The sequence below is a fragment of the Monodon monoceros genome, unplaced genomic scaffold (genome assembly GCF_005190385.1).
Source record: "Monodon monoceros isolate NGI ecotype Baffin Bay Population unplaced genomic scaffold, NGI_Narwhal_1 Super_Scaffold_5, whole genome shotgun sequence".
Lineage (NCBI taxonomy): Eukaryota > Metazoa > Chordata > Mammalia > Artiodactyla > Monodontidae > Monodon > Monodon monoceros.
Window position 1 is genome coordinate 109,437,708 of NW_021703782.1, and position 14,173 is coordinate 109,451,880.

Sequence of the window (14,173 nt, forward strand, 5' to 3'; positions counted from 1 at the left end):
AAACACATATAGAAAGTCAGGAAATATGATGAGGCAATTTATATCAGCAGTGAAAAGATGAATAATTCAAATGTCCTTTTAGAAAAAAAATTAAGTTAGAAAAATAAAGTTGGAATTAAGTTGGCCTTTTTACGGATGACATAAAACTCAGAAACTATAAAACTGTGATAAATTTTATTACATAAAAATGTTTAAATTTCAGAATGGAAAAGTAATACCTAAAGAAAATTAGTCAAATGACAACGTGGGGAAAAAAAATATGCCACACATAAGAGAAAGGGCCAATTTCTTAGTTTATAAAGAAAGTTTGTAATTCAATTAAAAATAAAAATAAAGAAGACCAACAACTCAAATAGAAAAATGGAGAGGGATATAACAGCTAATTTGTGGAAATAAGAACTCAAAATATGGCTTTTAAATGTACGAAAAGATGTTCAACTTTACTCCTAAGAGAAATTCAAATCAAAACTACGATACAATATTTTTCCCCTGTCAAATGAGCAAAAATAAAACAGCCGATAGGGTTGATAAAGGCACAGGCACACAGGAGCTCTTATACACTGTCGGTGGGAATCCAAATTGGTGTAACTCCTTTAAAGATCAATTTTGGTATTATCTACCAAATAAAAATGCAAACTCCACTTATAGGAATTTCTCAAAAAGAGAGACTCACACGTGTGTATAAAGAAGTTGTTTAATTGCTTTGTTTGTAGCAAAATGTTGAACACAATGTAAATTCCACCAACGAGGGAATGACAATAATTTATGGAACAAACTTACAGTGGAAGACTAGGCAGCCATTAAAAAAACAAGGCGGGTCAACACGGTATTGATAAGAAACCATCCCCAAAACATATTAAGTGAACAAAAGCAAGGCACAGACAATCATGCACAGCAAGCAACCATTTGTGTATCAAACAAACAAAAACTTCAACGAAAGGGGGAGGGGAACTATGTATAGTCAGATTTGCTTTATATGCAAAGAATATCCTTGGAAGGATTAAACAAGAGACTGGTGATAAGGACCATCCCATCCTGAGAAGAACTGTGCCACTCAGGGCAAGGGGCAGTAGAACGACTTACTTGTCACTGTATATTTTTTGGCGCTCTTCAAATTTTTTTAACATGTACATTATACCTACAAGTAACAGTAACAATAATAGAAGAAAACAAAGTAATCTGACAAGGGCCAGGAAGTCAGCGGTGCCTTGCATCCCCCAAGGGCTCACAGACACTTAGGGAATGAATCGAATACGTTAGTGTAAAAGCTAAGCACAGATTTAGCAGCAAACTAAATTACAAGTATGGTTTTCATATTTTGCATAGGAAACGTTTACCTACAAGGAGAAAAGGATTTGGAATTCAAACTACAGCCGTCTGTACTCAACATCGACTTTGCGAGACTGCGCTGAAGCCGGGCGAGGAACAGTAAACATGTTAGTACAACGGTATCAACACAGCAGTGTTAGAGATTCTGACATTTCAAAAGGTGTTACTACACAGAGAAGAAAGACCAATCAATTCCTCGCAGGGCAGAAGTGAGTGAGGAAGGATGGATGGGATGTTAAAAAAAAATCAGAGCCCAAAGAGCTGAAAGTGTGAAAACACAGAAAAGCAGTCCGTTTTCATTCCGTCATCTGAAGTAGCTGAAGACTCTGCTGGTGCCTTGAATTTGCTGCTCCCTCCAGATAGGTTTTTTTTACAGGTCAAATCTGTTTACAATGAACTCCAAGGGCCTGTACTGAGCATCACTTGAAATAAGTGAATTAAATTTGGGCTTGTTAAATCGTCTCTACAGACTATTCCAATCTTTAATAGAACAAGCTGTTATTGATATTAAAAAATACTTGAGTAAATAAGAACAACGACATGGTTGGTTAATGCTCTGAATCTAAGCAATTCAGAACACTGCCCTTCAAACCAGCCACACGTCCCTGTTGCTGACAATGATGGTGGAGACTTAGGGAGCAGGTATTATCACCACCAGGCGCTTGGAAGCAGGTCTCAACTCTCCCCGTGCGCTGACTCCCTGAATCCTCCTGGCAACCCCAGGACACAGGCACCGCCGTGATCCCCCACGAGGCACACCAGGATGAGGTGATGTGCTAACGTCACACTCAGACCCAGGATCTGAGCAGAGCCTCCGCCATGCTGTCCACCTGAGGAATGTAGTCGCATGTCTCCTGTCCTCCGTTCATGGATCCAGCAAATGAGACAGCTGGGCCAGAACTGTAGGACCCACGCCAGATCAAGTACACGCCCAAACTCTGCAATTTTCCAGGAAGAAAAAACCCTCTACTAGAAGTTCTCCTGGAGTATCTAAACGGATGAGACTTTACCACACTGGTCTAATAATTCACATTTCTTCTCTAACCTACACCGGGTACGATGCTGAGGCCCTCGTATGAACCACCGCACTGCAAAGTGCCCAATGGAAGAAAACATCAGTCACCTGCAGGAAACAGAATGCCCACTCACCCGCCTCAGAGAAAACTGGCATTAGTGTGAAAAGCATCCTTCTCATCTCTGTGTGTGTACACACATATATATGTATACAAATGTAGAATTATTAGTTATGAAATTGCAGTCATATTATACATACTGTTTTATAACGGGCCTTTTCAACATGGCAAGAATGCCTGTCAAGTTCACAAACAGAAACTGAAGAAAACAGCACTTTTAATAACTATATAAGGTTCCACCATTTGGATGACTGTGGAGGATTTATTGATTTAAAAATCATTTAAATAAAGTTTAAGTAACATTTAAACGTATTCATTCTGAAATAATTTCGGGCTTACAAAAAATTGCACAAATAGTCCAAAGAACTCCCTTACACCCTTCCCCCAGCTTCCTTATATGATACTGATTCTCAGAATCACACTACAATGATCAAACAGGAAAGTAACACTGATTCATCACTATCAGTTAATTTATAGCCTCATTCAAAGTTCATTAACTGACCTATCAACATGCTTTTTCCAGACTAAGACCCGATTCAGGACCACGCAGCATCCAGCTGTCATGACTCCTTTGTCTCTCTTACTCTGGGGTAGCTCTTCAGTATCTCTTTGTCTTTCGTGACCTTAATACCATTGAAGAGCACTGGCCAGTCACTCTGTAGAATGTCCTTTGACTTGGCTTCGTCTGATGTTTATGACTAAATTAGAGTTGTGCATTTCTGGCAAGAAAACCAGAGAAGTACTGTTTCATCCTTCACGCACCTATCAGGAGACACATTAGGCCGACATATCCCGGCACTGGTGAGGCCCCATCCAACCACCTGGTTAAGGTGGCACCAGCCAGGCTTCCCCACTGTAAAGTTACCATCTTTTTCCTGTATCTTCTGGATACATACTTTGAGACTGTGTAAATATCCCATTTTCATCACACTTTCATCCACTCATTTTAGCATCTCTGATGATTCCTGTGTCATCTGCCAAACGATAATGTCCTACAAGTACTCACTGGAATTCTAGTATAAGGAAGGGCTTTCCCTCGTCCCGCCTATTTATTCAATAATTCATTTATATCAGCTTGGACTCAACAGGTATTTGTTTTAGACTGTGGGCTGTAATCCAACGCCATCATTATTTGTTTTGTCATTCAAATAACAGGCAGGCTCAATATACACCTAATTCTGCATGTGTCGCAACTGAGGAAAAAGTAACCAACTAGCTCATCACCTGTTTGTGAACCCATCTCTCTTCCTATTTCTGATCTCACTGTTTCCTCTCAACTGAGAATAACCAGGGTGTATTTGTGAGGTTCTGGGCTGGGTTTGGAGATGACAACTATGCCCACGGAACATGGCAGTCACACGGCCTCCTAGGGGACCATTCCAAGGAACCCAGTTCTGGCCCCTCTGGCCCAGGCGCTAAGTGTGTTTCGCAACTAAAGATAGGTCCTAGGAAATACTAAATACAAGGCGGCCCAACCGTCACACCCGCTAATTGGGTACTTATTTTCACTTCTACTATTCATGACAAACCACTGTTTTCAATACAATGTTCACCTTTCTCAGTCAGAAGAGCTTGGCCTCTGGAGACAAGGAGAACGGAGGTGGAAACCCAGCTCCACAATCACTCCCCACAGGAAGTTATTTAACTTCCTCAAGCCTCCTTTTTTTGTTTCTTTTTTTTTTTTTAAATCGAGGTAATAATAGTAGTACCTTCCAACTCAGTGGGACTGGGGTAGTTAGAGAGTCAAGAAGACAACACAAGCAAAGCATTCGGCACGACGTCTGACACAGGGGGAGCATCTTACAAACATTCCCTGTTAGAACTACTAGGATGACTGTTACATTTGTTTGTATTTATTCTATTCCACTCTGAGCACGGTCTTCAGATGCAACATGCTTATGTAATAAATGAACTAAAAAGAGGCAGGAAAACAAAGCTAACTGAAAAGATTCTTTTGGTCCCAATATTACTGCTTTGGTTCAGTTTGACGGCTTCTTATGCACTGTGAACAGTAACAGGAAAACATACTTTCTTTTCTATTTTTTTCTTTTTTTTGGCCACACCACGCGGCTTGTAGGATCTTAGTTCCCCGACCGGGGATTGAACCCAGGCCCTCGGCAGTGAAAGCGCCAAGCCCTAACCACTGGACTGCCAGGGAATTCCCAGAAAAACACACTTTCTACTCACCTGTATTTTGGATTTCATTGCTTGAAGAGACTGGACCACAGGGATGCAATAGGCAAGAGTTTTACCTTTTAAAAAAGAACAAGAGCAATCAAAATCACAGAGCCTGTAGATGTCAGAAAACCAGAGACAGGAAACGAACCGGCACTGCTACCTTTGGGCCGTCCTGAAGTCTGGGGACAGGAAAAGTGCACTCACATCCGGGTGGAAACGGAAGCCACCTGTCTGTCACAACTCCTAGCTCTGCTTTGTAAATTCAGTACTTCTAACAAACCTGCACCTTCAGCCCCTTTAACGTCTAACAAGGGAGACAATGAGACATTTCCGAGGTCACACAGAAGCTCAACTCAATGACTGTCCCTAGAAACTAGAAAACTCCCTCTCTGGGGTCACCTCAACCTCTCAAAGGGGTTTCCGTGGTGCTTTCGTGGTGAGAAGCCAGCCAGTCTGAAACCCCAGAGCTGGCCTCTAAAGATCAAGGAGAAACCAAGGATGGCAAAAACTTTGGGCTTCCACCCACCTGAAAGGTGGCTGAGCTGGGGGAGCAGAGAATAGCTGACCTGCCACTAAGAGCACAAGAGGGTCAGAAGAGCAAGTCCAGACTGTTCTGGAAGGCGCCAGAACGGTGTTCCGTGTTCTAGCAAAACAGCTGGCATCCGATCAGCGTGTGCTCACAGCGAGGCTGTTTTAATACCAGAAGGAAATAGTCATCACCCACTGGAGTAAAGACAGGCAGCTCTGGCCACAGATGGTGGGACCAGGCAAAGCCCTGAGATGGGCTCTGAGAAATGATAGCAGACTTGACTCCTTCCTGATCATTCCTGATCACGGGCCCCACTGATCATCCCCTTCCTTTCAGGGCTCTAATCAGAAGCAAGCATGGCCGCCCCTCCCCCAAACCAAACAAAGCCGCCGCCACCACCACAGACACCTCACTACACAACCCACCACACGACCGTGGAGGAAGGGCAGAAATCAAATGACAACCGACCTGAGCCAGTCTGGGATCTCACGAGAGCATCTCTGCCTTCCAGCAACACAGGGATACTTTGCTTCTGAACGCTTGGGCCGCCCGAAAGAAAGAGCACATGATTATCTATAAAGCACCACCTGCCCATGCTTACACGCAGAGATGCAAGATACACAAAACACGATGACCGCAGGCTCTATCACCTGCCGCCTCAGAGGTTACCTAAACAGTCATGGGAAGGGCTGAGAAAGCTCTGATGGTTAGAAGAATAAAACCTCAGTTAGATTTTTGGAACTTTTGGGGCTGCAAATGTTGAGGCAAGCCGGAGACTGGCCATTCTACTGGACTACTTAAAAAGAAAAAAGGGACAGGCGTGATGACAAGCTGGAGCCACCACAAAAGCACACCACACACTCTCCTGCCTTCTGAACCAGGGAATATCAAACAATAAAACATTATGGAAAGATTCCCAAGCAGAAGAGTGAAAGGAAGCTTGTGAGCCACACAGACAGCCAGGAACTGCTGTCCGTTCTCTAGAAAACCAAATATGACTGCTACGGACACGGTAAGACGTGCGTCCACGTGTGTACTCAAAAACAAACAACTAAAACAGCAAAGTCCTACTGCACAGCACAGGGAACTATATTCGATATCCCATGATAAACCACAATGGAAAAGAGTATGAAAAAGAATATATATGTATAACTGAATCACTTTGCTGTACAGCAGAAATGAACACAACGTTGTAAATCAACTAGACTTCAATAAAATAAAATAAAAAGTCCAGAAGGGTATGGAAATCACTTACATTTGGTTGCTAAGACTGAACAAAAAAATAATAAAGGGGTTTCTTATTTTATTCTTTGATACTCTTATTAATGTTTACTTCTAAGTGAAAGGTGACTTATTAAAATGTACAGAAGCATACATACTCAAAGAGAGGGGGTCATCTCTGCCCCACACCTGTCACCACTCCATTTCTGTTTTCCAGGAGTTGTCACTAACATTTAAAAACTTTTTTCAGCATCCCATTATATCCAACTAAGTATTTACTCCTATCTTGTAGCTGACTCTAATTCTTACTACTAAGAAATGACAAGATAAATTCTGTATTCTAGACAAGATATTTTCAGGAAGCAGAGACAACAGTGGGATCTTATGCAGACCATCTTCTGGACCAGAGATCTCTTACAGTTTAGAGCTGAGGGCAGAAGGGGACGGAGACCCAGTCCCTCCATCTCCCAGGTGGGGAAGCTGAGCAGCTACCCAGCCCTCGAGGGTCAATAATCTGGCCTGTCCTCTAATGCCAAGACACAAGTTTGCTGTCCTTCACAGACAATTCAGATTTCATCTGTTTATACCCACTCAAACCCTGAGAAAATCAAGACTGACCCAGAGCTCTTACCTGGTCATACTAGACATTTTAAAAACCGTATTTATTGTGGAAATCTAAGAGAAAAGACAAAAAACAAAACAAAACTTTTCTTTAACAAATTTTTTGGGACAAATATATTTAATGCAAATAAGGATGCAAAAAAGGGGAAAATACTGGGGTAAAAATGGATGACCACGATCAAATCAAGTTCCTCTAACCCAGTGGTTCTCATCTGGGGGTGGTTCTGAGCACTGCCTCCCCCGGACCTCCCAATGTCTGAAGAAATCGTTGGTTGTTACAACTGCGGGTGGGGATGCTACTGGCATTAAGTGAGTAGAGACACAGGATGCTGCCATACATCCTGCAACGCACGGGGCAGCCCCCGTGACGCAGAGTCCCCATCCCCAGGCATGCACGGTACCAAGGCTGGGAAACGCCACTCCAACCCGTAGGTGAGAAAGCAAGTATAGGTAACCCACCCGAAAGAAGGAGTAGGTAAGCTGTGACCATATGAGCCAAGGAAATCCAGACTCCCTAAAAGTGAATGTATGTTTCTCACCTTACTCATAAGTAAGGCTGGAACACTCATTCATGGTTTTTTTGTTGGTGTTTTTTTTTTTTTTTGAGTGTCCATTTGTTTGTAGCAAATGCATGTTTAAAGAGCCCCTTCTTCCTTCAATTATTTATAACTCCCTTAACAGCAAGATGCCGGTTCAGTTCCCTCTCCTAGGGTCCCTATGACATCAGCCATCCAGAATAGCCCTGATGTCATTATCTATCCAGTAATTATGAGGTGGATTTCAAGTTTGATATGTGGAGTCTCAGTCCTAAAGTGAATGAGGTGAGGAAAGTCTTTAGAGTTCTTTAAAAAAAGAGGGGGAGTGGGGTGCGGACAGTGAACAGACTCCTAAGTTCACGTGAATGGTCCTGGAAGAGCATCTTAGCAATCTGAGTTCATCCGGGTAACTTGACGCAAAAATAACCATTCTTTGATTTTTTTTCTTCCTAGAACTGTCATTTCACAGACATTCTGAATGAACAGACCGAAAAAATCGACACACCAATAAAACATGGAGGGATACTTACTAGATGTGGGTGGAGGTCCAGGGCTTGAAAAGCATCTGAAGTGAACACTTTTTCTTGCACCTGCTTTACTACAGGTCTGCAAATGACGAACAAGACGCGGGCATCAGTTCCAAGAAACAAAGAAAAAGGCAGAAGACACTTAATTCCTTTTATTCTCGAAGGGTGTCTACACATGGACATACCTGTGGAGTTCTGGAATCTCAGGGTTGTTTTTAAACAGGGATGAAGTCCTAATGCCCGGTTTCCGTTCCTGGTTTCCACCACTCGCACCAGCTGAAGACCTCTTGAGAGAAAACGTTTTCTGTGCCTTCCCCTTAAAAGTCCTTGGAGTTTCTTTAGCAGCAGTTTTCTTGGCCGGGAGAAATGATGTTTCACTCCTCCGTTTCGCTGGGGGAGCCTCACTGGACCCTTGGTATTTTCTTTTGGTGGCTGCTGCTTGCTGCATCGTTCCCAAAAGGAAAGAGCGACAAGAGATGCATTAGTCCATGAAAACAGACCTCAGAGTGAAGCCTGACTGCCCACAGAATTGCATCTCTCCCTGCAGAGCTCATTACGCCCCATATGTCAAGCAACAGTTTAGGGTCTGCAATCAGATTCTTTGACTCAACCCTTTTATTTTTCCCCAAAAAGGAAAAAAAAAAAAAACCCAGAAACCTCAGCTGATCCATCTACTAGACCTCACCAATCATCTTAACCTTCAACTCCACCAAGATAATCAAGAAGGGAGAAACATTTTTCAGGCTGAATTTTAACAAATGGAATCTGTTTGCAGGGAGGAGAGGACCCACCTTGTGAAGTGTGCAAGCTATGTCAATCCAAATCTCTAGGAATCCATGTACACGACAAGAACAAGAAAGAGGGGAAATGAATCTTTTCTCTTGCCACCAACAAAGCCCATCGGTGACTACATAAGCTGCATCCCAGCTTATGCCCAGGAAGCGGAAACCTTCATTACCGCTCTACCCCAGAGCGATTGGATCGCTGTCATTCTCTGCCCTCAAGCTGCTCCCCCAGATTCAGATGGCTTGGAGGCGATTCCTCCTCCCAGTTTCCATTCCAAATGAGAATTCAGCTCCATCCATCACCTCTATCACAATTACTTCCAACTCTCCTCGCCTTTCCATTCCCTGTCTGATCGCCGAGTACAGGCTACAACATGAGACATTTTCTTGCCTGTTGCTTCTCATTTCCATAACATGAATGTTGTTAAATGTAGGATGTCCAAACTTCCCCTAGGAGAAGTTCATCCAATTCCTCTATTTTCCTTGGCCTTCTCTTCCAATTTACATTACACATGAATATAAAAACATCCTGTGAGTAGCTAGGAATTGTTATTCTGGAGTTCTGGTTTCTCTTGGAATATGTTATTTTCTTCTTGGCTTGAAATCATGACTTCTGTGTACACATCAGGTTGCTTTAGCCACGACGGTCAGCTTTTTTTTTTTTTTTTTTTTTTTTGCGGTACGTGGGCCTCTCACTGTTGCGGCCTCTCCCGTTGCAGAGCACAGGCTCCGGATGCCCAGGCTCAGCGGCCATGGCTCACGGGCCCAGCTGCTCCGCGGCATGTGGGATCCTCCCAGACCAGGGCACGAACCCGTGTCCCCTGCATCGGCAGGCGGACTCTCAACCACTGCGCCACCAGGGAAGCCTGACTGTCAGCTTTTGACTAGCCTAGCAATAACAATAGTTCTTTGTTCCTGGCAACCCTAAGGGCTCCTATAGCTAAGTAATTCGATACATACAACTTCAAATATTTAGTATTAATATTTAGTATTAATGAAGTAGGTACTGATCTGATTCATTTTACAAATTTTACAAATTTATTTTTACGAAGTCCCAAATTTTCAGACTAAAAAGAGTTGAAGTCAACTTTCAGGTCGGAATGAAATGTGCAGATCTTACCTGGTTTACAGACCCACAGGCTCTTGGAGCACAAAAAGGCCCAAAGGCCTCTCCCCCCAACGCATGTGTGGACTTCCCATCACCAGACCCCCTGACAGGTGGCCCTGCAGCTCCTGCCTGTACCTCCTCCTACTGTCCTCCATCCCATGAGGCAGCCCATTCTGTCCCCAACCAAGTTCTAGGGGCTGGGAAGCTGTTTCTGACATTCAGGCAAGACCTGTCTCCTAGAAGATCCGTCTACTAGTTTGCAGTTTGCTTTCTGCGGCAACTCTTGTATGTAACATTGCTTCATTCATCACAGCACTCCTCGTTTTCCTCCTTCTTTGGACTAAATATCCCAAACAGGACACAAACTTTAGATCCCTTACCATCCCAGTCACTCTTTATTCCCATGTCAACTTCTCTCTAAAGGCAAGTGTTCCGAATTAAGCACAGTATCAGGCAGGCTTTCCATTGCTCGGCTGAAACTGAAAACGTGTAATGAGAGCTACAAAGCCCTTTAGAATCTAACCTCGGCCCATCTCACCAGTCTCAGCTTTACCCTCTGCTGTCCTGGACTTCCTTAAATTCCTAGAATGTACCAAGCTCCTTCTCTCCTCAGGGCCTTTGCACATGTTACTCCTACACCCATGTCCCCAGCCCTCCCCTCATACTCATCCTTCAGATCTAGGGCTACCTGCTGCGTCCTCGGAAGAGCCTTTCCTGACCTCCTCTCTCCACCTGTCAAACCAGGGTGCCTGCTCTTGGCTCTCCTGGCACCCTTATTCTCCTTTGCAGCACTCAGTAAAATAATATAGCACATAATTCATTGTGTGATGTCTGTCTTCCCCATTAGATTGGAAGAAATGGACAAGCCTGTCCCAGGCTTGCACTGAATCCCCTGCACAGGACCACGTCTGGCACAAAGTAAGTGCTCAATAAATAATTGTAAGATTAATGAATAACACGTGATGGAATTATCCTTTTCCGTGATCTGGATCTATTCTATTTGTTAGTTCCCCCGCACCCCACCAGCATCCACAACACATTCATTTAAAAAACTGGCCACCGTCAAGTAGCTTGGTTCTGAAGATACAAAGGTTAGACAAGCCCTTGAAGAAGTCACAGACTAGCGGAAGAGACAAAAGTGTAAAATCGCAAATCTAAACCTGTATTTGTACTACAGAAGAGGTACAGACAAAGGGTTATTTGGGCACAAAACATGAAGTAAGGGCTTCCCTGGTGGCGCAGTGGTTGAGAGTCCACCTGCCGAGGCAGGGGACACGGGTTCGTGCCCCGGTCCGGGAGGATCCCACATGCCGCGGAGCGGCTGGGCCCGTGAGCCATGGCCGCTGAGCCTGCGCGTCCGGAGCCTGTGCTCCGCAACGGGAGAGGCCACAACAGTGAGAGGCCCGTGTACCGCAAAAAAAACCAAAAAACAAACAAACAAAAAAAACAAAACATGAAGTAAGACTACCATGGCCCACAGCGAGGGGAAGGGAGGCAAAGATACAGGAATGCTTCATGAGGTGGCATTTGAGCAGAGAAGAGCAGGGACACATCTGGATCTTCTAAAAATAAGCAAGTGCCTGAGTCTGCTCCCCCACCTGCATAATGAGGGGATTATGGCAGGTGACCTCTAGGGTCCATCCCGCCCTACCAGTCTACATGCCATGTCTTTGATACTAATAAACATATTCAGTAGCTACTATACACCAGGGAGTATGCTAAATGCTTACATGAATGATGTCATCTGTCCATAGGGTACTGGCCTCATCCCATTTTAAGATGAGAACACAGAGAAAGAGAAGTGAGGTAATCTGCCACAGGATCACTGAGGGATCAAGGCTTTGCCCAGACACTAGTTCCACGCCCTGGGTTCCTAACAACAATGCTACAACACCATCCAGTAAGCGTATCCTGTTTGGTTAGAAAACATCATGTATAGTTTGATCCCAATTTTGTTCTGCTTGTTTTCCAGAAGGATATATACCACAATGTTACCCAGAGTTATCTCTGAGTATGACAATCGTGGGTGGGTTTTGTTTTTTTTTTTAATCTACTTTCCAAATTTCCTACAATAAATTTGTATGTTTTTCTTTTCTTTTCTTTTTTAGAAAAAACATTCTGCATAGCATTAGATAGAGAATAATTTAAGCTGTCAAGGTCTTTCCAAGTCCAGTATATGAGCTACTCAACCCCAATTCAGGCTACTAGCAAATCTGATCGGCATATACATAATTCTCATTCAAGACATGAACAAAAATGTAGGTGCAGACAAGACCGCTGCAGACAGTTATCATCACCTGATGAACATCCTTTTGACACAGTGGTTCAAGCAATCATAAAACCAGATAGCTGACATTTATTTATTCAACTCACTCCACAAAGTGTTACTAAGTGCTTTCTATGTGTTAGTTACGAGGCATGTACATGGCACAAGCACCCTACTGACCTCCTGATGTAGCAATTCTATTACCCAAAATGGAGTCAATATGACTTTTTTTTTTAAATAATTGACATGTATTAAGTGCTCCTACGGGCCAGAAAACGTACAGAGTCTTTATGTATATTATTTCATTTAATCTTCATAATAGCCTTATATGAAGTAGAAATTATTGTTCTCATTTTATGGATACGAAAAGTGAGGATCAGAGAGGTGAAGTAATTTCTTCAAGGTCACAGAGCTAGCATGCTGCAAGGTCAAATCCCAGGTCTGTCCCACTCCAAATTCCACGTTCCCAATTGGCTCGCTGGTACTGATACTTCCCCGCCCCCTCGGCATAGATGCAGCTACAACATCACCCAGCTGAAAAGTCCTTACAAGCCTCTAAATCCTGAAGTTGATTATCACTAAAAAATCCAGACAATAACCCAGACAGTGGGTATAAGCTGATATGAGCTTATATGAACTCAAGGAGTTTCAGCGTCACCACATTGGTTGAAAGGAACTGAACTGAACTTTGGCAATTTTTCAATGGCATTAAGTGATGCTTGTTCGAGAACCGCCCCCCGCCCCCCCCCCCACTTTCCTTGGCACCAAACTGTAACCTTCCTGGTCATTAAGGCAACATGATTTCCCAACAGATTTCTGCCCTGCAGCCCTCCTCTTTCCTAGGAGCTAAGTCAACCATCTTAAACTAATTTTCAGCTCTGGCTTGGGTTAAATTTAAGGCATCTTTTTCTTTCTCACCTAATGAGGGGATTATATTGATGAGTTGTATTTTCTTTCCCCCCTTCACTGCACGTGGATGAAAATACACCCGTTTTGAAAACTCTTAAAAGAAATTTCTAGTCTCCAGTCCTCATTCCCGAAACAAACGACCCTTAGAGTCGAGGAAAGGGCGGCTGAAAAAAGTTCAGAGATGCTCTTGGTAAGTGACAAGCTGGGCCTCTCGCGCGAGCCTCAGTTCCTAAACCTCTCCGAGTGACAGTCTCAGATCCCTGCCTCCAACTAGCAGCCCGCGCCAGCCTCCCGCCCGTCTACAGCCGCTCCGCTCCCTCCAAGAACGTCTCCGCAGAATGGTGTCCCGGCCTCAGACACGTGTCGCTCAGCGACTCCTCCAGGAGCTGCCCGATATCTGACTTTCCCCTCTTAACTCCGCAAGTAATTCGAACCCCGACCGAGAGGCAAGGCGGTAGGCGCCGGCGCGCCGCGGCCCCGGGTGCGAACGAATCCGAAACTGGGTCAGAACTCACCCGCCTCGACTGGGCTGGGCGGGGTCTGGAGGACGTCGTGGGGACTGCGGCCCGGGACTCGGGAACATGGGGAAGCACTCCGTCGGCTGCTGCCATGCCGGCGGAAAAACGAGTCGAGACCTCGCGAACCGGGACCGCCACTCCGCTCCGACCCACGTGAGACGTGCGCGAGGACCCCGCGTAGCTGCCCCGCCGGGTCCTGCGCCCGCGCGCCTTCCGGGTCCCGAAGAGCTCGCGAACACACGGCCCCGCGCCTCTAGAGATCGAAGCCGCGGCCCCGGGGCCCCAGGGCGAGGCGGCGGCCCCGTTTGGCGTCCCTAGTGGCTTGGCCTATGGCAGGGGGTGTCAAGTCACACTCAACCCCACAGTTCATGCCGTGCAGTTCTTTGAATTCCTTTGAGAAACAAGAAGAGGCGTGCCCCATCGAACCAATGTTTCCTTCCTTTGCCGCCCGGTTACTGTTCCCTCAGTACCTTAGTTGCCCCGGGAGGTCCCTAAAAGGGCTTGGGGATTGGC

General features: G+C 44.8%; 1 protein-coding gene across 1 annotated transcript in view; it reads right to left on the reverse strand.

Moving 5' to 3' along the window:
- DDX31 (DEAD-box helicase 31) overlaps positions 1-14,012 on the reverse strand; it is a 72,949-nt gene extending 58,937 nt beyond the window's left edge. The window contains 6 exon segments of the mRNA XM_029202929.1: positions 4,650-4,714; positions 5,638-5,708; positions 7,022-7,065; positions 8,078-8,153; positions 8,260-8,516; positions 13,658-14,012. Coding sequence (XP_029058762.1) covers positions 4,650-4,714; positions 5,638-5,708; positions 7,022-7,065; positions 8,078-8,153; positions 8,260-8,516; positions 13,658-13,753 — 609 coding nt within the window. The 5' untranslated portion in view covers positions 13,754-14,012.
- Positions 14,013-14,173: the final 161 nt, after the last annotated feature.